The sequence below is a fragment of the Artemia sp. Qi Xiang Cuo genome, chromosome 18, assembly GCF_049724085.1.
Source record: "Artemia sp. Qi Xiang Cuo chromosome 18, ASM4972408v1, whole genome shotgun sequence".
Lineage (NCBI taxonomy): Eukaryota > Metazoa > Arthropoda > Branchiopoda > Anostraca > Artemiidae > Artemia > Artemia sp. Qi Xiang Cuo.
The window spans coordinates 30,394,940-30,417,495 of NC_142811.1; the positions used below are offsets into that span (position 1 = coordinate 30,394,940).

Genomic DNA, 22,556 nt, shown 5'->3' on the forward strand with positions numbered 1-22,556 from the left:
GTTCTCAAGTTTTCTATTATTTGCAAGTGTTTCTGAAAAATCAATTTTGTGCGTCTTTTTTTAAATATTATGTAGTCTTAGTACTTCCCCATCCCATTTTTGTGGATTATTAACATTTTGAACACGCGTATCATGTATTTCGTTTTTCCGATAGGGTGGCACAGCCTTCCCATTTGTTTTATGGGCCGGTTCACCTTCCCGCCTTGTCAACGAAGTAGAATATTTTTCCGTCGTAGTGTAATTTTGTAATTTTTCCTCTGTTAAAGAAGTCGCTTCTAACGACAGGAGATTTTCGATATCTCCAAAGTCTCCTCCTACTAAAACAACCAGTGCTAGTGTAGGTACTACTTTTATGTAGGTACTAAGTCTACTTGTATCGTTGTTCTCTGGACCGTACCGTCCTTCTTTTCAATTTCTATTCTTACCCAAGCAGGCGAACATGGATGCGTGTCTCCATAAGAACATAATGTTGTAATCTAATTTTTATGGTCTATCTCCGTTCTATTAATTAGGCCAGTTCACACATAGGTTTGGTCACTCCAAGGATCAATTGCCATTTCAACTAATTCCCCGTTTAATTTTCCATATATTTTATGCGACTCTGCAAACGCGTAATTTTTTTCCTTATTATGGGTCATGGTCCAGGCTGTCGTGTTATGTGGTTTTTGATAATATTTACTGGGGCAGTTTCTTGCAAAATGCCCAGTGGTACCACAATTATAGCAAGTTAGTTTTCCTTGCACTGTGTTATAGTGCCTATTTTTTTATAATCTCTATATGGAAATATGTCTGTCTCCTCAAATTCCTCTCTTATTTCGGTCCACCTATTTGCCATTTCCGCCATTTCTTCGCTTATTTTTGGGTTCTTTTCTTTCAAATATATTTTTAATTCTCTGTGGGTATTTTCTAAAAATTGTTCCATTACTGTTTATTTACCACTTCCGTCAATTTTTCTTTTATCTCTTCCGGGTCTTCATACATTCTATAATTTTCTAGCTCTAGCCATTTTAAACACACGTCTTTCAATTTGTACCCGAATTCTTTATATGTTTCGTTGTCTCGTTTTCTTTCGCTTCTAAACCTTCTTTGAAAGTGCTCGGGGCAAATTTGAAATTTTTCAAAAATGGCTTGTTTTAGCCTTTCAAAATCTTTTGAGTATTCCATTGGTAATGCTTTATATGCAAGTTGTGCTTTGTAGTTAAGGAGGGGCTGTATTCTTATCACCCAATTTTCTCTCGGTAATCCGCTTAATTCCGCCGTTTTTTCAAAATTGTATATGTATAAATGTATATCTTCATTTTCTTTCATTGATTGAAGGTTTACTGCTTGCATTATCTCTATTGTAGACGATTTCTGAGGCTCTTGGTAATTTCTCCCTGCAATCATTTCCATTATGTATTTTCTTTCTTCTCTGTCTGCCTCCTCCTTTTTTTTCTCTGGCTATCCTATCAGCCTCTTCCTTTTTTTCTCTGGCTATCCTATCAGCCTCTTCCTTTTTTCTCAGGCTATCCAATCAGCCTCTTCCTTTTTTCTCTGGCTAGCTCTATATCTCTCTTGAAGTTTAATATTTGTTGTGCTGTCTCTAATTTAGTAGTCTTTCGCGAGCTCCTACTGGAAATTGAACTTCTACTACTCCTGGTACTTGGCCTACTCTGAATCTCACTGTCTTTATATTCTCTTAACTCGTTTTCTGAGTCTACTCGTTGTATAATATTTTCTTCTCCCCGCAACTCCCCTAATTTTTGTACCTTCTTCGAAGGGTGAGTTTGTTTTGTTATACCCGTTCTTTCTTGTAATAATTTTTCCTCATGTATTATCGCCACTGTTTCTTTTGTTCGGAATTCTTTATCTGCGAGTAATTCTTTCTGTACTTGCTTTAGACTTTTCTCTTCTTCTCTGGTTCGTACCGGGGATCGCTCTATTACTGATTTTGGTTTGAAGATATCCTCTTCACATGTCTCAGAAATGTTTATTTCATCTGTTGAGTGATATATGGTTTTATCTGATGGTGTTTTTCTTAGGGTATTTCAACAGGTGTCACATATAATTGTGTGTCTGAATCCGATTTTTGTTTTACCGCGGTAGATCTTGTCTGAATTCTTCGTTTGTCCGCCATTATTTTAAGGTTTATTTAACGTCTTTCGCTCAAATGAAAATCCTTTTATCAATGTTTCTTTTTATACTTTCGTGAAAAATTATTCCCTTTTAATTTTTCGATTATCTGTGGGTGGCTCAGCCTCCCTTATCTCACAAGTTAGTTATTCGCGTGATTTTTTGATTATTAAATTTTAGTACTTATTATTATTCGATTAGGCACAGCTCAGATAAAAATTTTCTCTTTATTATTTTTATATATGTACCCACTATAGGCTACTGTCTAGGCCAAATTAACCTGTCTCTTCGAAAGCGCGGAATTCTTTTAATTATCAGATTTACTGATAGGACCTTAACTCGCTGCCACCACTTATTGGAGGATTTTCTTACGGGGTCACCACTTTTAAAGGCGAAAATGGTGCAAAGAGTTGCTATACCAATTACTGGAGGGGGAGATCCCTCGCTGATCCCACATTAGTGGTATTTCCGTGGTTACTCCAACGGTTCTGTATACTAACGTGCTCGGATGGTCTACGGCCACATTTAAAGCCAAAGTTTACCGATAAGATTTTCTAATTAACCCTTTAGTTTCGACCTAAGCTGAAAGGTTAAAAGAGTACATAGAAAAGTCTTACTGCATTAACACTCACGCTGTATAAAAGGAACTGAACTTAAAAAGGACAAATTCTCCCAGCCCGCTAACCGCGTGCTGCGAGAGGCGTTACGAGGGTGGTAAACGAATCTTTCCAGCCAATCCTTGAACTTACTAATGTACTGGCCAATCTCCCTAACTGTGCAATTTTTCCCTCGTGGTCTATTAAACACGTACGCAGTTAAGAGGACCCAAAATGGCGTAAAAAAATAATAGGAAAACTAATATTTATTACTTAAGGAAGGAAAATAATTAAGGGGCCGAAAGAAATGAATCTGGGAGGGACATTTATCTGACAAAACTGGGACCAAGGGTTCCAACAGCGACAATTTTTTTTTTGCCTTTTTTGGCCCATCATGGTTGCGGTGTCTGCCACAACCTAGTAAAGAGCAAACTCAAGCTCGTAGACTGAAAGTTTAAAAACAATGGGAGCCTTGCCCCTAAACTAGATTTTTCTATACATTAGGTTCCACTTGGCCCAGGTACTTCGGTTTTTAGCTCCAGTCTGTTCAGAAGAAAACAATTTTTGGGCTTGTTTTCTTATCAATCTTCAGCTGAACTGATATTTCTTCTTTTCTTTGGAAATGAGCTCTTCTTGGCCCAAGGAATGTCATATAAAAGCTTCAAGCCAAATCAAAAAAAAAATCCTAGGCTAAGTCTTTGGTTGCCAGTGCCACAACCTAATTTTTATTTCTTCCGCAAAAGTCGTTTGAAACAAAACTTAAAGATGTAAGTTTGAAGTCTTTCAGGCTCGAAATTGATTCCTTTATTGATTTTCGGGGAATCAAGATTTCTTTTTATGTGTATTGGGGTCCTTTTTGCCGTATGATTTAGGGATGTAGGTTATGAGCTTATCAAAAAAAGCTTTAGAACCTTTCCAGGCCCTTTTTAGGAGGGGGAGGGGGGGGGAGAATACTCTCAAATTCTGTGAGGAGCTGAAATTTTATTTTATTTCTTCCTTGTTCATTGGGGTCTCTTGGCCTAATTACTTGCGCCTTAATGTTTAAAAATGAACAGGAACAAAAAAAATTTTGGACCCTCTAAAACAAAAATTCCTTCCAAAACAAAATACATGGTCAACTTAGCCCAAGTAATGTTACTTGAAAGTTTCAATACAGCAAAAAAAAATCTTTATTAGGTCACAAGTTTGAGAGGTACCCGTACCCCTGAATTAAATTCTTGCAAATTAGGGCCCGCTTAGTCAGGACACATTCTTAAATTTTAAAAAGTGAAGAAAAATAATTTAGTCAACCCTTTTTAAGCCCATTTTCAGCCGAATCACTTTTTTTTATTTTTATTTTTTTATTTTTTTGAATTCGACTCCCTTGGCACAAAGACTTGCAGATAAAAGTTTCAAGCAATTTAATAAAAAGTTTCTGGCTCCAGCTTTGGGGTCTTCACCCCTAACTTATTGTTAATGAAGATTCTCTTGGTTGATGAACCCACGGGTGTCGGTTTCAAGCGTCCTTTTGCAGTGAGATCGGGTTTTCCAGTGATTTAAGGAAATAATGAGTGAGCCGATCTAAAAAAAGGTTTCAGCCCATTTTAGGCCCCGTTTTTGGGAAGACATTGCCCTCAAATTAAATTTTTCTTATTGTACGTGCCTCTTGGCCAGGGGATTTACGGTTTTAAGTTTGAAATTTATAAAGAGATGCAACGTTTTAGCTCATTTCTGGGAATCCTAGCACTATCACCCTTATACCCTTCCCCTTCAAACAAAAATGTGTGGTCCGCTTATCCTAAGCCTATCCAACGAAATATTCAAGTGAATATGGGAAAGAGATTTTAGACTACTTTCGGGCCCCATATTTGAGGGGCTCGAAAATAAAAAATTATTCTGAAATTTTTCAGGTCTCGTTTTCGGGGAAAGCAAAGTTTCTTTTGAATTTCTTTTTGTGCATTGGGGTTTCTAGGACCAGAGAGCTTAAAGTAATAAACCGATTAAAAAAAACATTTTTTGGGACCTTTCTGGGGCCTCATTTTGAGAATACCCAGATAAAATATTAAATCAACTTTTAAACCTCAACTGACTGCAGAATCTTTACTAAATATTGGAAAAGATGGTCTGCACAGAAATTGCCATGGCCGGAATTCAGAAGTCAAGCTTTGGCAACATAAAACAGCAGCAAATTCCTACCCAAAGTGTAGGATAAGAACCAGATGTCCTTATTCAGCTGCTGTTTAGCAGTTATTTGATCTTTTGCACTATAAAATAAAATTTGGTCAAACAAAAATAATTGATAAGTGCGTTCGACCGTTATAAAGTTTTAGAGAAATCACGCGGATAAAAAAAAGATAACATAAACAATGTATAAAAAGCAACGAGGAAGATCGTAGTTTAAAGGATATTTACGATAGCCTACCATTAATTAAAAAAACCAAAACCAGAGCTTTTTAGATTCTAATATCACAGAAAAAAATAAAACTTCGGATAATCGAAGTAAACGGAAATATTTGGGCTTTTATTAGTGCGATTTTTTTCAGAGTCTTAATCAGCAGTTTTGTCTATTATGTCTGCTTTCCTTTTATTTTGTCTTTTTAAATTTTATAGCTTCATGTCTGAACAAGGTTGGAGTAACCCTGAAAGACTCAAGAGACGAAAAGGGAAAAGAAAGATTTTTACCGTTTAGCCCAGCGTTTCATATAGTGCCGGGCACCATTAGTGATCATTGGTACTACAGAAATATCTACTACAAAGCACATAAGGTAAAAATTGTTTCTAAAGTAAAACGGGTGTAGTTTGGGGGTCTGTTACAATTTGGTGTTTGCAGAAAGCTAGTGGCCAAGTGGTCATTTAAAGCTTTTTGTGTATTTAAACCTAATTGTCCCGCATCACTATATTGACCAGTATGTATTTGTGCTTAAGCCCCGTTCCACTTGGCACCACATATTTTCCGGTCTGATTTATCTTTACCATAAATGGTTAACACCCCAGATATAACGATAAGCAGAAGACATTACTCTATTGATCAATGACTGTCACAGGCTTAAAAAAAAATACATAAAAAAACCGTGTTCGCATTTCATATCAAATAATGTTACTATTGAAGCGTGACTCAGGGATATAACTCGAGCCAAAAATAACTAACGACAAGGAAAACAGTAAAAAATGAAAGATAACTAAAAAAAAGGTCTTGGAGAGAAAAAGTGCTCACAACTTGAAATGTAAAACAACTAGAGCTTAAACTGTGTCACAACGGAGGAAAATAAAAGAAACAAGTTGAAAACAAATTTCGATACAAGAGCTGACAGTAAACGAAATTAAAACAAAAAATTAATTTGAGTGCTGTCGGGATAGGAAGTCAAGTAAGCTGCCGTGAAAATCCAAGAATATGTTAAGATGCTCCGTGATAAAGAAAAAAGAAACCTCTTCAAAATCTCTCAATACCAATGTGGATCGACGAGTAAGTTTTAACAGCTGAGGAGACTTAGGGGAAAGACGGTCTTTTAAGGTAAGATGGAACGCGACTTTAAGGAAAAAGGATTATGGAGTCTTAGCTCTTTTTAAACAATCCAAAGCAAAAGCTTCTAAACTAACAAAATTTTCATTTATTTTCATGTATTAATCATGTAGGGAGTGCATCCTTGGATAATAATGTTTATTTAGAAGTTTAAACAAGGAGAGCAATACATATGCTTGTTTGATGATATTAGAAAGACCCATATTCCACTTAAAATTATTTAGAGCAGTGACATCAAGGATTTTGACATATTTAACCCAGATTTTGTGTGGGATAATGTCTAAATACAGGAGTGAAGGAAGTTTAGAGCCAAGATATTTGATTAAAAAGTATTTACTTTCATGTTTAGATTCTTGGCCACATCTTAATTATGAGCTAGAATTTCAAGGGGGTCACAATTAATATTTCTATGATATAGTTCGAGGATAGACAAGTCATCTACATGTTTCCATGTTTAAAATAACTCATTAAAAATTTTACTAACAATTAATAGGAGCAAAATTGGCTCCAACAAAGTTCCTTGAGGAATTCCACAGTAGACAAGGAGAGAATCAGAAAATGTATTCTGTATTTTAGCTTGTGATCTATTCGCGAGGAAGGATACTACAATATTTACTAAGAGAGGGTCAAATTCAAAGTTTTCCCATAATAACTGCATCAGGATATTCCGGTCGACCAAGTCAACTAAGACCATGTTTAGTCAAATATTTTGCATTTCTTGACAAATTGAGATCATAAGTACTAAGTGAACAAGATAGCGGATGGTGGAAGTTTGTTTTAAATTAAGAAATAAGCAGACATCAATGTGTAGGCTAACTTTAACTTTCAGTCAGTCGCAAAGATGGTCTTGGTACAGTTCGGAAAAACCGGAATACAAGGCACACGTTGGCGACATTGAGAAAAGTAGATTTGTTTGGGATAGCTGTTATAAAACCATGTTTCAAAGAACTTTGAATTTTCAAAGGTCTTCTACTTTAATCGAAAACATTTACTAAAGGTTAAGCAATTTCGTTTCAAAAGGCTTTGTATAAACCATTGGGATATCCAAAGGTCTAATGCTTCATCTTCTAAGATTTTGGGCTTTATTTATAACGCAAAAGGCAGAAATGGTTTGACTTGAGCCAATGAAAGGGACTTTGTACGAAGGAGGCGACATAAAAGTTCAAATCATTGGCAGTCTTATTTGGGAGCCCGTGGAGATAGATTAGTTATTGACGAGGTCTTCAACATACATTTCTAATTTTGCTGCTCCATTTTTGGGGCTTATTGGAATATATTATTGGGCGTATTGGGCTTAATATTTTCTACAGATATCCTGGAGCCAGAACTGTAGAGGCATGAGCAAGTTAGAATATATCAATGGTTCTTATAATTGTAAGGAATTGTTTAACTTGAGCCGCATGAGATAGGCGTAGGCTGAAATGGTAGCTGCGTCCACAATCTGTTTCAAGTTAAAAATATTATAGGTGAACTTTAACTTTCAAATCATTTGTGATAACGTCACCAAACTGGAAATTTCAAAGATGCAGATGTTTTGATTATACGTAGTCAACACGTATATGTAACTTCATGGCAATTCTTTTCTGTAGTTTTCTGATTAAGAGAAAAATAAAATAAGCATAAGACAATTAGGTTAAAAAGACGTGGTAAGACTGCACGTCGAATGCATATCCATATTATTTCATCATAGGGAGTTAAACGTGGGATCAAGATTCAAGTGGGATATAAAAGATTACTGACGAAAAAAAGAATCCTGTCACTGTTCTTGTCCAGAGGGTTGTTTACATTTTTTGAGTTGAATTAAGTGAGAATAAATAGTTAATCTTTAACATTTATTAGTTTTGAGCTTCTACAACCGTAATAACGATTATATCTAAATTACAAATTTGTGACCACAAGTCTAATTTACAAAGGTTTTACATTTTATAAAGAGGTAAGACTCTTTGTGGTGTTTAGCAAAACTGTAGAAAATTCAAAGCGGCTAGTGAAGGCACTATTTTGTTTTACTCTGTCAAAATCTTGTATCTGCCTAAGCGTTTAAGAAAACCACAAAATGGATTTTTTTTTTTTTTAGAACGAGAGAAATGAATAAACGTTCCGAATTTTATGAATAGATTACCCACAGTCAGTTTTCTTCCCATCTTTGTCAATATTTTCTGCTTGACGTGGACTCTATGCTTCTTCATTCTAGTTTTAGTTATTATTAGTTATAGTTTTTTAGTTTTAGTCTGTATTAGTTATTGGCTCCGGAAAAGCCGTAGAATCTTGTTTACTTCGTTTAGTGACTGGGTTACGTGTCGATCACAAAGATATAGTTATAGTCAGCAGACAGTTCATGGTTACAACTTAATTTCAATATTGATTCTGAGGCTGCTTATTAAGGTATTTTTTTCCTTACATTTCAGGGTGAAGGTTGCTGTTCAGACACAGTTATTTCATTCCATTATGTTTCGCCAAATGAAATGTACATCTACAACTATTTGCTCTACCAAGTCCGGATACATGGAACCAGTCCCCCTATCTTTCCTGAAGTAAGTTACGAAAAAAAAAAACACATTTTGTAAAATTTCGGCATATTTAAGTAGAGCATGCTATGAGTAGCAAAAACAGTCAAACGATCTGGGGAATACATATATCATTTGAAAAATGTTATCTTCAAATAAAAATGGACCACTAGAGAGGAATTGGTTCAGAAACCAAACCATTGTAGTCTTCCATCTACAGCTATTTTGAGAGATCATCTATAGTAGTCTAAAAATTGCAGCAACTTCCACCAGATTCAGGCACGTACAGACTCCAAGATATTTACGACTCCCCCCACAGTGTCCTCATTCGTATACCTCTCGAGTTTTTGTTTTGGGACCCCAATGGAATAAATTCCTCCTTATTGGACCCCTACATTAAAACTGATTTAGTTCAGTTAGATAAGTCAAAGATTTGTTAAGCCATAGAGTGGAAGTAAAGTTTTGGACGATTTCGCTGCATTAAATTTTAAAGTTAATGTAGGTTCACCCAAGAATCAACGCTCAAAGCAAACCAACGTGAAATTCAATCTGAAAAAATTCAGCCAAGTAAAATTCAACCCAGTAAAACTTGGCCCACGTACAATTGAACCGACGCAAGACACAGGAATAGGAAAGGGGGACCGTCGTGAGCGCAAGAACATCAAAGGTGGTTTGTCCCTGTTGCAAGATCAGGAACCAGAAAAGTAGCTACATTCCTCCAGTGCTTGGGCCAGGACTAGACGTCATGAAGATTTGACTCTAGTAGCCCCTGATCTTCCATCAATTGAAACAGCTCCAGACTTTAAACACGAAGAGAAGTCTGTCCTGGAGGCAAGATTTAGAATTTCACACAGTGCTTACCTTCAAGAAGTTTTTTCGGGGGGGGGGGGGCTGACATGTGGGAAAGGGCATGCTTTCCCTGACATCGGCGAAAGTGGGTTAAAAAGCGCCGATGGAACTTAAATCAAACAAAAATAATTATTTTGTAGTTTACACAACAAACGTCTACAATATTGGTTCAAATAGACTGAATCGTAATATTTCCCTAAACCTGCAGAATTTGGAAAAACTAGTTTATTTCTGAAAACACAAAAATTGACGCAACCAAACACGATCAGAAGCAGAAAATAAATAATCTGGAATAATTAAAATACTAATTTGTAAAGATTTCAATGGTCTTCCACTGTACATGAAATCAGAAAATTTTAATATATAATTTTTATTCGCTCAAAAATTTCAAAACAAAATTTGCTCTTAAGTAAAATCAGTTTTCAGCAAAGCACTAGTTCTTCGGAATTCTAAAAATTTAGGGGAATATTATGAGTCAGTTTATTTGAACCAATATTACAGATATATTTTAAATGAACTGTGAAGCAACAATTTTTGTTTATTTTAAGTTTCATCTTCGCTATTTACTTCCGTCAGATTTTTTTTTTTTGATCAATCTCACACAGACTAATCACTAAATTCCATCACACTACGGAACACACTCTTTACGCTGAATTTAAACCCTGCAAGTATTTGTAAAGTACCCCGGTCTTCAAAATGGTTTGAAAAAAGTAATCGGAAGAAAGCTGATGTTCTTGTCTCTGCGTTTACACTAACAAGCCTGCTGTCTGCTATACGAGTTCCCTATCATCTGCTTCAGAGCTCTATACAAGTGAATTGCAAAAAGGATCTGGATTACTATTATAATCAAATAATTAAATGTCTAAAAGATGTCGAGGCAGTTGCAGTGCCGCTACAACGTGTTAGATGTGGTACGCAAAAACCTATTTGGTCTTTAGATCCTAATTTAAAAACTTTGAAAAATAAAGCTAAGTTTTGGTTAAAAGTCTGGAATGAATATGATAGACCACCTTGTGGAATTGTATCTGACCTCAAGCGTAATACGTGCAGTGAATATAAAAAATATCTTAAGGCAATGCGTTATCGTGGTATGGATTTGCCAGTGTCAAAGAGAGAATGGCGAAAAGTTATTAATTCTGAGTCGATTAGAAGCGATGTGCCAAGTAGTGACTGTCTTCCTGCATCTGCTTGGCATGGCCATTACTCGTCTATTTTTTCTAATGTAAATTACCGTGTGCATTCTTTGTATACTCATTCTCTTTCTGCTATTTTTAGTACCCCTCTATCTCAGCGTCTTTGTGTTCCCATTTCTTTTCATCCGTAGTTGAAGCAATTAAGAAACTTAAATCAGATAATGTTGATAATGATGGTATATCTAGATATCACCTTTTATTAGATTGCTCCCCCCTTATTAAGCATATACACCTACTTCTCCGGATGTGTATTTGTACTTCTAGTGTTCCAGAGAGTTTTTTGTGGGGTATTTTTTCTTCAATTTTAAAGAAGGGAAATTCTCCTTTAATTTGCTCTTCTTACCGACCTATTTCTGTCTCTGCACTTTTAGTAAAGTTCTTGAGCATGTATTACTACCTTTTGTGACTAATAATATGCTTGAGAGAGATAACCAGTTGAATTTAAGCCCGGAGTAGGTTGTCAACACGCACATTGTGTACTATCTTCTTTGCTCCTTGAAAATTCTTCTAAGGGAAGGAGCATATATCTTTGTATTTTAGATCTATCAAAAGCTTTTGAAAGTGTATGTCATAGTCAGCTTTTTTCTGCTCTTCGTGGTTGCGGTGTCAATCTATCGGTTATTTTGCTTCTTCGGTACTGGTACTCTAATTCTTTTCTTCGGCTGAAATCTGTGCCAGTTTCTATTATGAAACTAAAAAGAGGTTTAAGGCAAGGTGGAGTTTTATCTCCGACCCTATTTAATTTATGTATTTCAGGAGTTCTGGCAAAGATATCGACTACCTATCTCTCCGGTTTTTCTGATGTTTCATACCTGGCTTACGCTAATGATCTGCTTCTTATAAGCAGTACAAAAACTGGTTTATCTAACATGGTTTCTTGTGTTGCCACTTCTTTTTCAGACATAGGCCTTTCTCTTAATGTAGATAAATGTAAATTTCTTTCTCTTAGTAACATTTCTAGTACTTCCCTTCACTGTAGTGGCTTTACTATCCCTCTCGTAGATTCTCTTTGATGGCTCGGTATTTCTATTACTAATAGTCTTCCGAGTTTGCGCCAGCGCACAGTCTCAGATATTAATATGAAAATTAAATTAAGGTATGCTAAGATTGTTGCGAATAGAGGTAAATTTAATAAACTCGCGTTGGCCAAACTCTACTCAACTTTTTGTGACCATTCAATTCTTTTTGCTTCTGGAGTTTTTCTCCTTCTTAAGAAAAATGAGTTAAAAAGAATCCGGATTAGCCTAATTATTTTAGATTTTGTCAATTTTTGTTGTTTCTTCCACCTTGGACCAAAAAACCGGGTAATTATTAATAAATTTCTTGTTCTTAATATTACTGAAAAACTGGAAGCACTACAGAGAAAACTTTCAAATACTGCTTGTATCCGTTTTTCTCCGCACCATCACCTTATCAGGTTTTTTCAGTCGTAAATTATTTTTCTTTTATTTGTTTAGTTGTTTTTCTCTGTTTGGTCACTCTACATTTTTCAGTATTGTAAACAGTGAAAATCAAATAATGATAATAATAATGATAGCTTGTGTCCATATTTCTGCATATTACTGCTTATCAGATTCTGCAAGTTGTGAGTTTTTTTCTCTCTTCTTCTTTCCCCCCTCCTTTCATGTTATTCCTCTTTTGTTTTAGTTTCTTTTAAATTTTTTATGTGTTACTCTGTAACTGGTAATCTTTGGTTTCTATATTGATTTGTGTTGTATTTTTTGTGTTTTTCCTCGTGACACTCCACGTATTGTACCTCTGTACAGTGTGGGTTAGAAATAAATAATAATATTAATAATAATAATAATATATATAACTGGGATCCACTCTTAACAGACTTTTCATAAAGCGCATGTCTTTTATCCATCAATTTAAGCAGAACTTCCAATACCCGTGAATTCTTTGCAACACAAAGACGTTTACTCAATTGTTTCAGTTCTAGACTGTCATGTAGAATCTGAATTAATTCTTTATACTCTCTGCCAAATTTCTCACTAACTCCATCAGTACCTTCAAGTCACTCAAATGGCTCATTCGCAAGATTGATTCTGTATCAAACAGTTCGTGGTAACCAACTGTAAGTAAGGAGCGACCCGGCTCAATGGTAACCGGAACTCTAAAAAACGGAATTTTGGTACCAATAGATACATCAAAAGAATAAAATTTTAATTCTGATTTCAAATATATAAGTTTCATGAAGTTTAATCTTACCCATCAAAAGTTAAGCGCCTGAGAAAATTTGGCTGATTTTCGAAAAAAGGGGGAAACACCCCCTAAAAGTAACCAAACCTTAATGAAAATCACATCATCATATTCAGCGTATCAGAGAACCCTACTGTAGAGGTTTCAAGCTCCTATCTACAAAAATGTGGAATTTTGCATTTTTTGCCAGAAGAAAGATCACGGATGCGTGTTTATTTGTTTTGTTTTTTTGCCAGGGGTGATCGTATCGAGCCAGTGATCCTAGAATATCGTGGGAGGGCTCATTGGAACGGAAATTTAATGTTCTAGTGCCCTTTTTAAGTGACTAAAAAAAACTAGGGCAATTAGGCCCCTCCCACGCTCATTTTTTTTCCCAAAGTCAGCCGATCAAAATTTTGAGATAGCCATTTTGTTCAGCAGGGTCGAAAATATGATAACTACGTCTTTTAGGATTATTTAATCCCCCGAAGTCCCTGGGGGGAGGGCTGAAAGTTATGAACTTTACCCATTGTTACCCAATGAACTTTACCTCAACGCCTCGCTCTTCACGCTAAAGTTTGACTTTCTCACAACTCTATTTTTTTTAAACAATGAAAAACTTTAGCGTAAACAGCGAGGCGTTGAGGAGGGGACAGCCCCTTTCATTTAAATAAAAAAACAAGTTTTTTTTAACTGAAAGTAAGGAACGACGTTAAAACTTAAAACGAACAGAAATTATTCCGTATATGAAAGGGGCTGTCCCCTCCTCAACGCCTCGCTCTTTACCCTAAAGTTTTTTATTGTTTAAAAAAAATAGAGTTGGAGACAGAGTCAAACTTTAGCGTAAAGAGCGAGGCGTTGAGGAGGGGACAGCCCCTCTAATATACGGAATAATTTCTGTTCGTTTTAAGTTTTAACGTTGTTCCTTACTTTCAGTTAAAAAAACTTGTTTTTTTTTTTATTTAAGTTTTGAACGTTTTTGAATTAATGCAGGTTTTGATTTTGGCTCACCGTACATGAATAATTAAAACAAAATTTGAATATTAATTTTACTTTTATTTGGTTAAATGGCTTTCTCGAAACATGTTTAATTATATTTACGAACGTTTTTATTAGTAATAAATATACGTAAGTTAATTTGTAAATTACTTCAGAAGCAAATTTAGAGACAGCTATTTAGCAAAAGAAAAGTAAAAATTTTATGCAAATTTTTTTTACGTATTCAATGACGGTGAGCCAAAATAAAAGCTGCATTAACTAAAAAACGATCGAAAATTAAATAAAAAAAACAAGTTTTTTAAACTGATAGTAAGGAGCGACATTAAAACTTAAAACGAACAGAAATTATTCCGTATATGAAAGGGGCTGTCCCCTCCTCAATTCCTCGCTCTTTACGCTAAAGTTTTTTATTGTTTTAAAAAATATAGTTGTGAGACAGAGTCAAACTTTAGCGTAAAGAGCGAGGCGTCGAGGAGGGGACAGCCCTTTTCATATTTGGAATAATTTCTGTTCGTTTTAACTTTTAATGTCACTCCTTACTTTCAGTTTAAAAAACTTGTTTTTTTTTATTTAATTTTCATAAAGCTTCGTTATATATTATACGCTGTTTAACTTCACTTGCATCATTTATTTGTCTATAACAAATGTCAGGAGCAAATATCGTAACAAAAATGTCATTTATATCTAGGACAAATTGGCAGTTAGTCTTTTCCTGCTAGCCAGTTTATGAATAATAGAATAAATAAATACATACTTATATATATATATATATATATATATATATATATATATATATATATATATATATATATATATATATATTACATGCCTTGTGTCTATGTGTAAATAAGACGGAATGGTATTTTAGGACTGGACGGCTCCACCTCCACCTGACCCAGAAGGAAAAGAGCCACCATGGATTGGGATAAGAGCAGAGCGTATCAAAGCAAAAGAACTTGAAAAAAAGAATACCAAGAAAATAGGTAAGATGCAGTGACTTTACTGTTTTTTTGGTGGCAACACCAAATTTAATAGACTACCCATGATACAGTCACCTCTTCTAAACTTTTCTATCACTAATTCAGCCTTCAAAAGTCGAACCGCATTCATCTAAACAGTTTTGCAAAAAATTAAATTGTGTTTAATGTTATACTTGTATGCAAAAATTTTAAGAATAGGTAGGAAGAAAAAATAGGAGGTAAAAGCAATAGATTGATTTCAACCATATATGCACAGTCTTGATGAGCAAGTCCTCATCAGCAAGATAAACCATCGATTTAATCAAATCCTAGGTTTATCATCGAATCATTAGTTCTATTATATTCCCTCATAATTTTTCGCACTTCGTAGTAATCGTCCTCTTACTTCATATATAATGCTGCGTTTTACTTAAAATGATTATTATCTTAAAAAACCTTTTTCATTAAAAAAAAAAAAACGGAATTATTAAGTCAAACACTTAATGGAACAACATCGCTGCTGCTACTTCTTTTTATAATTTGTTGTCTGAGTTTAAACTGAAGGATTTTTCAAGCCGATTGCTTAAAATACCAATCGTGGTTTATAACAATAAACCCTAAAGCTCAATTGTGCTTCAAGGATAGTTTTACCCTTTCCTAAACTTATTGGTAATTTAAGGTGAAGACGTAGGTACGTTAAGCGATCATATGAATTTTGAACAGAATTGTTTTTATTGTTACATTTTGGTTTTAAGATCAACATGGATAACAGTTACTTTTCTTGATTCAGAGTCGAATAGCAACTATTTTACAACTGATAGATTATTCTAAGAATATTTTATTTCGATTACTATGGACTCTGGTTCACTGTTTAATAAATTTTAATTCAGTTCACCCCTCCCCTCAATATTCCCAGGAAGTTTCATTTTAATACTCTTAGTCGTTCCTGATATATTGCAGATACGTCCTTTTGACAACCTAGTTTTATAGTGACCTTTGATTTGGTAATAATTTCCTCCTATGGAGAATTCCCCTTCACACAAAACTGAGAAGCCATAAAGAAAGTACCAAAAAGTTACCTCAAAATGTCGATCAGATGTCCTAAGAGGTAATAAAAGGACCGATATCAAAAATGGTTTTAGGACAGAAGCTGGTTGGTCTCCAGTCACTTCCGACTTATAAAAAGAGCTATAACTCAATTTCTAATCGAATTACCATCCTCCAAAGTTTCAACAACCACAAGGGGGAGGTTGGAGATGAGAAAAGGGCAGCCCTCCTTTTAAACGGCCTAAATTTTGCTAATTTTGGGGTTTAATGTTACTCTTTACTCTCATAAAAACAGCGTAGACCAAAAATATTCCAAGAAATCAAGATTGATTAAATATAAATATCTTTCTCCCCCCTCCCCTTCCTCAGAATTAATTCTCTATTTACCTGAAGGCTCAATGAGAGTTAGGATGTTTTGGCATTAAAGTTCACCCTTTGAGGCATCTGCCCCCTCCCTAACAACAGTGAATAAGCGCATGAGAGGGGGATTGGTGCCCTCTGATCACTTTTGGATCTTAAAAGGGGATCGGAACTTTTGATTTCCGATTTAATGAGCCCACTCCGAAGTTTATACGACCACCCATTCCATGAAGTGCCTTTGGGAAAAAATAAATAAAGAATAATACGTAGAACCCTTACAGCTCTTTACTACAGGCAACGCTATAGCATTGCCTAAGACTTAAACAGGTGGGTAGAACTTACAACTTCCCTTCTAATGATCATTCGAAATTATTCAGGGGGAAAATGTGGGGGGGGGGGGGTTCCACAGTGGGAATTTTCTGCGATGGAGGGATTTTCCAGGGGGAACGCCTAGACCCTATTGAGTAATGTCAAAGTGTTGGGTGGATCTTATTAAAAATTATCGATATTTCTGAAAATGGGTATCAAAACCGATATATTTAACTATTTCAAAATCGTTACTTTGTAAAGCATTGAAAACAAGATTAAGAAAATCAAATTAAATTTCTAGTGCTGGGCGTTATTCAGAAAGGCTGTAAAAATAGAACACACAAAAACACGTACCCGCTCAGGAGAAAATACCATATTAAACGTTTCCTTTATAGTGGCTTCAGACATCGGCTTACGGGTACTCAGGAATGCTCAATTTGATGGCGTATTTTTATAGAGATTGCCCCCTTTTTAAGTTATTTTTATTTTATTCTATAATTATGCAAACTTTTTTATGCACAAATAACTTCGGAAATTTTTACTTAAAACTCGAAACAAATACATCTTTGGAATAAAAAGCTGATGCTTTGCTTTGATGTTATCAATATCTAGGAGCTTATGCTTTCGTTACTGGTCGCTATTTACTTACCATTCATTACTATAAAGAATTCGTTTTTGTTTTTTACTCCAACCAAATCATATAGAAAAAGTTTTCGTGGAAAACTAGAAAAGGGGCGTTCAGTCACAAATTAGAACTCATAATATCCCTATTAAGGATCAAAACCTATTGGCAGGCAGCCAACCATGGGCCAACACAGATGTTCATGGTCTTTCCCTGCTCTCTTCTCTTTGGTTTCCTCGTATTACATTAATCACCGATTTCCGGGGGGAGGGGGTCATGGCCCCTCCTGCGGGTACCTATGTAGTAGAGGAATATTTGAATAGAAAATCTAGACATTTTTTTTAGTTTTGAATAGAAGGCGCTGAATTAGATACACTTTTGTTTTTTTATTCGTTCATGTAAACGATTAACCCATATTCACCCTATTTATTAACCTATAGGTGATCAAAAGGGAGGACATCAAACGTTAGATGACAGGAACAAAACCGGTCTGGCGCACCAGTGACAGACGAAAAAGTGAAAAGAGATTCCTGAAAGGTTTTACCTACAGAAGATTTTTGCTGATGGAAGACTGAAGTCAATGTTCGTCTTATATCATTTTGATTATCCTTGCCTTCTATGTGTACTTACACTGCTTAGTGTATTCCTGACTTCCGATTCTGGTTTCGCAACCCAAAACCTTCTTGGGTGTAATCTTATGAGGATGAAATTTTTCTAAAGGCTAGAAAAGTTAGAAAAAATTCAAGTATAACTATTAGTTTAATCAATTCCTAGATACTCATTTGCATTTTCCCCTTGTTTGTCATAGGATCCCAGTGTTGCCAAATCAACAGATGTGTTATATGAAGGTTCAAACTCTCATCAGGGGTGTCCCGAGGGGGGACGTGGAGGGGCTCACCGCCCCCAACTTTTTTGGCATTCGATAGAATTTCCGCCGAAGGCAAACAATTCGGCAGAAATTTTGTAAAATTTCCAGAAATTTAGCAAAATTCCTGATTTTTGCAGAAAATTCGGCATAAATCAGGTAGCAATTCGGTGAAATTTATGAAGATCGCCCCCCCCCCATCAAATGAGGCTCGGGACGCTCCTGACTCTCATACATTCAAATTGTGTTAATTAGGTTGTATTATTAAGCTACTGATCATTTGATATGTTATTTCTATACCTTTATAGCTTTTAAATTAAAGTATTCCTCGTCAGTTGTTTGATAAGGCTTTTTCCTATTTCATTTCCTGAGAAAATGTGTAAAGGACACCATTAGAGCTTAAGTGCAGAGCTATTGAAGGTTCCATAAATTCTTCCGATGGACAACTTATCTTGGGCTTTATGTTAGTGTCGCATATTTCTTAATCCATGTGCCATATGCCTCTGATGTATTATTACCTTTCTCTAACCACTTCGGATGGAAGTGGTGCTCGTCAAAGCGTGGTAGGGGGAAAAACTGATCGAAAATTAAAATTCCAGCAGTTTTATCCCTTTTCAGGGTCGACAGGGATTGGAGGTGACCAGCTCCCATCCGACCCCTTTTTTGCTATCCGGCCTATGTAACCTTCTGTTAATCTCAGAAAAGTCGAAAGGTCTAAGCAATATACCTCGAAGGATGACAAGACCCCACAGTTCATAAGGTTAGAGCTGTAAGTTATGCCAAATGTATGACCGATAGGGGTTATCAGAGGCAGGACTGCATAAGTGAAGAGCCATGTGCCTTCAATGCAGTAATTTTTTTCCCCAGGCCACTTCGTATGGACGAGATGGTCATATGCGCTTGGGAGCGGGCTCATTCGATCGGAAATTAAAATTTCTGGCACTTTTTATAAGAGTCGAAAGTAATTGGAGGACAACCTTTCCACTCCTGTGCCCTTTTTAGCTCCCTAGTCCCCTCATGACCTCTTAAGGCAAATCAAATGTGTACACAATGCTATGTTCCCTACGCTAAGAAATCGCAAATCACTGCTGCAATTTAAGTGATTTTTATGGGTTTTTTTTATAGAGACTTTCGATTCTTATATCTGGTCAAATTTTTGATACGGCCACTATGCTTAGTACAGATGAAAAGTCCAAAAGTTACATTTGCCAATTGTACGCAGAAGAGAAGGGGGTGCTTGTTTTATCTTGGGCGTGTGATTGCCCTGAAAATTCCAGGAATTTTCTCTGGATCAAAAGCATTTCGCTGTGAAAAGGGGCCCGCAAAAAGGTGAAAAACTATCTGTCCCTGATCAGTTTAAGACACAGTCATAACTCGTTGGGCCAAGAGGAATCGAGTGCACAAAAAATTGTCTCTGAGAAAGGTCAGACCCCTCCCCCTAAACAAATTGGGGCCGAAAAATGGTCTAAAAACTTTTCTCCCGACCGACTTGAAACTTCCTTTCTAAGTCATTGGGTTAAGGTCCCCAATGCAGGATAAAAAATAGGAAAAAATGTTGGTTCACCATAAAAAGGGACCTGGCTAAGAGCCAGAAAAGGGCTAAGGCTAAAAGACTTTTTCCTCCGCCGTTTTGTATGTGAGCGATAATCGTAGGAACTTCAGAGGGGGTTCATTCACTTGGAAGTTATAATGCCCTTTTCAATGGTCATAAGTGATTGTACGGCAACCAGTCTCCCTCCCGTGACATATTCTACTACACAGCCCCTGAAATCCCACGTCATCAGATCAAAATTGCACATACCCCACTTGTTCAGAAACGTTCAAAGGTTAGATAAGTAGCTTTCAAGAGTCGACATCACCCTCAAAGTCCCAGGAACAATGGGTCTAATTTATGTAAATTACCCATCCATATTCTAGTCTTGATTCGCAGATTTATCTTCCTATTCTTCGAACTTTTTCCCCTCAGGAAAAAGATGCTGGGCCTAGGCTATTCTACTTTTTACATCTTCACTGCATCAACTATCTTTACTAATAATTATACCCAGGTAATTTATCTGCTCGTTACCCAACATTACCTCTTCACCTTCATTTATTCCTTGTCTAAGCAATCAATCCTTTTTAACATTTATTGTCAACCCTATTCTGGCACCCTGAACTGCCAAAACCTCCAGAAAATCATTCATTTTGCTAACTTTTTATCTAAGACACTAAAATCATCTGCATAATCTAAGTCAAGGAGTATTACCTTCCCAACTGATTCAGAGCTCTCCAATAGCTTTTGTTATACCGTTCGTAATCTATACAACTGATAAATAAAGCAGTCTGATGATTCAGGCATTCTTAACTATTAATCTAAGAGTGAAGATTCGGTCGACACACCCTCTTCCATTCCTGAAACCACACTGTTCTGCTCTTAGAACTTTATCAACAGCATTTCTAAGTCCAAAAAGCATCACTATGTTGGATTATTTGCCTCCTACAGAAACAAAGCTAATACTTCCTAATTTACCGCAATCACTCTCATCAGCTTTCTTGTAAAGGGGTTTTATTAAAATTTTCTTAAAATCACTAAAATTTATATATATATATATAGTATATATATATATATATATATATATATATATATATATATATATATATATATATATATATATATATATATATATATATATATATATATATATATATATATATATATATATATATATATATATATATATATATATATATATATATATCCCTTTTTAAAAATCATATTCGTAGTCTTCAAAAATTTCTTTCTAACTTTGTGACCACCATATTTCACAAATTCGTTTACATGAGTATCAGCACCCAAGACCTTATTATTTTTTAACCCTTTCAGCCCTGTCTCTTACTTTTCTTCACAAAACAAATCTTCATTCACTTCCAAACAGTCACAAACTTCCTCATACTGTTCTATGTCCTTACTTATAACTCTATCACGGTTTAACACACTCTCAAACTGCTCTACCCATTTCCCTTTAAGACTTTCCTCGTCACTAATTGAGGACTGTTTCTATCTTTAACTGGCTGGCGTATAGCCGGACTACCTCCTCTCAATTCCTTAACATGCCAGTAAAAAAATCTACTACATTCCAACACTATATTATTATCATGCCATCTAGCCGCATCTTCCAGATGCCGAATGATGTCCATGGCTTCCACTTCCAGCCTCCTTGATTCATACTTTAATGCTTTCTCTATTTCTGTTACTTTCTATTATTTGCATATTTTATAACACCCAAATGCTTCTTGTATCAACCCCTCCTCTTTTCTACCAAGCTTAAAGCGTTTTTGCTAATAATCCTAGCTGTTTTTCTAACTTTCCTCCCTAAGACACCGTCTGCTAATTCGCAAACTGTTCTCCCAAAATAATTCCACCCATCTCCTATCCTTCCTTAATTTTGGCTTTAGATTAACTTTAAACACCACCAGATGGCGAACTTTACTTTTACCAACAATAACAGCACTCCCATATACCCAAGTAACTTGTATCAATCCTGCTGATCTTCGATTTACAATCCTGGTTGCAGCGACAAAAAAAAACTGTCAAGTAGCATAATCAAGAACGTTGACCGTCTTACCACGAAGTGAGTGCCATGTTAGCTTATGGACCATTTTATGAACTAATACCGTATTAGTTATAACTAAATTGTTAGGCCAGCAAAATTGCAGCAGTCTTCTACCGTTGCTATCTTCCCTTCCTAAACCAAATTTACCTAAGCTGGGATACGGTCTGTTCCTATTCCTACCAACCAAAATATTTAAATCATCTAATAAAAATATCATACTTCTAACCTGTCTATTTGTTCCTGTAACTGCATGTAAGATTCATCTGAGTCACTACCATCTCTGCCAGTCGGTTATACAGGATCATATGCACTTTTTAGTTGTAAAATGAGCCACTAGGATTCTATTATTAATACATTTCCAACCTAGGCAATACTTATAAGCTTCTTATTCATTATGGTTCCTATTTCCTGCCTATACACCCCATCCTTCCTACCTGGATAAATAAATTCTACACCATCTAAATTCATGGTTTTTACATCTGGGAAGTCAGTTTCTGAAACTCATAACAAATCCAATTCACAACGTCAGAAGTTATCAGCCAAAATATAAAAAGGATAGCTTTTTTACGGTTGTAAAGTTCTAAATCAAAGGTTTTCATATTCCTTAAATCATTGAAACTTTTATGGCTCCAGGAAAACTAACGGGTCCCACAAATGCAAGCCGGAAATGAATACATCTTCTCAGGTCGGCAGAAACCACGTATGCAATCCTGGGCCCATCTCGGTCACTACATAGTTATCCCCACTTCAGGATTCTATATATATTCATACCTACATATATATATATATATATATATATATATATATATATATATATATATATATATATATATATATATATATATATATATATATATATATATATATA

The 22,556-nt window shown here is 35.5% G+C and overlaps 1 protein-coding gene across 8 annotated transcripts in view; it reads left to right on the forward strand.

The window, feature by feature from the left end:
• Positions 1-18,429, forward strand: part of LOC148941400 (glycoprotein-N-acetylgalactosamine 3-beta-galactosyltransferase 1-like) — an 880,586-nt gene extending 862,157 nt beyond the window's left edge. For 5 of the 8 annotated variants that reach the window (XM_089104530.1, XM_089104531.1, XM_089104534.1 and 2 more), the window contains 4 exons: positions 5,298-5,452; positions 8,613-8,738; positions 14,802-14,916; positions 17,671-18,429. In XM_089104530.1, the coding sequence (XP_088960656.1) occupies positions 5,298-5,452; positions 8,613-8,738; positions 14,802-14,916; positions 17,671-17,735 (461 nt within the window). In that variant the 3' untranslated portion in view covers positions 17,736-18,429. The remainder of the gene's footprint in view (positions 1-5,297; positions 5,453-8,612; positions 8,739-14,801; positions 14,917-17,670) is intronic. The other 3 variants (XM_089104532.1, XM_089104533.1, XM_089104529.1) reach the window with 1 other exon arrangement.
• Positions 18,430-22,556: the final 4,127 nt, after the last annotated feature.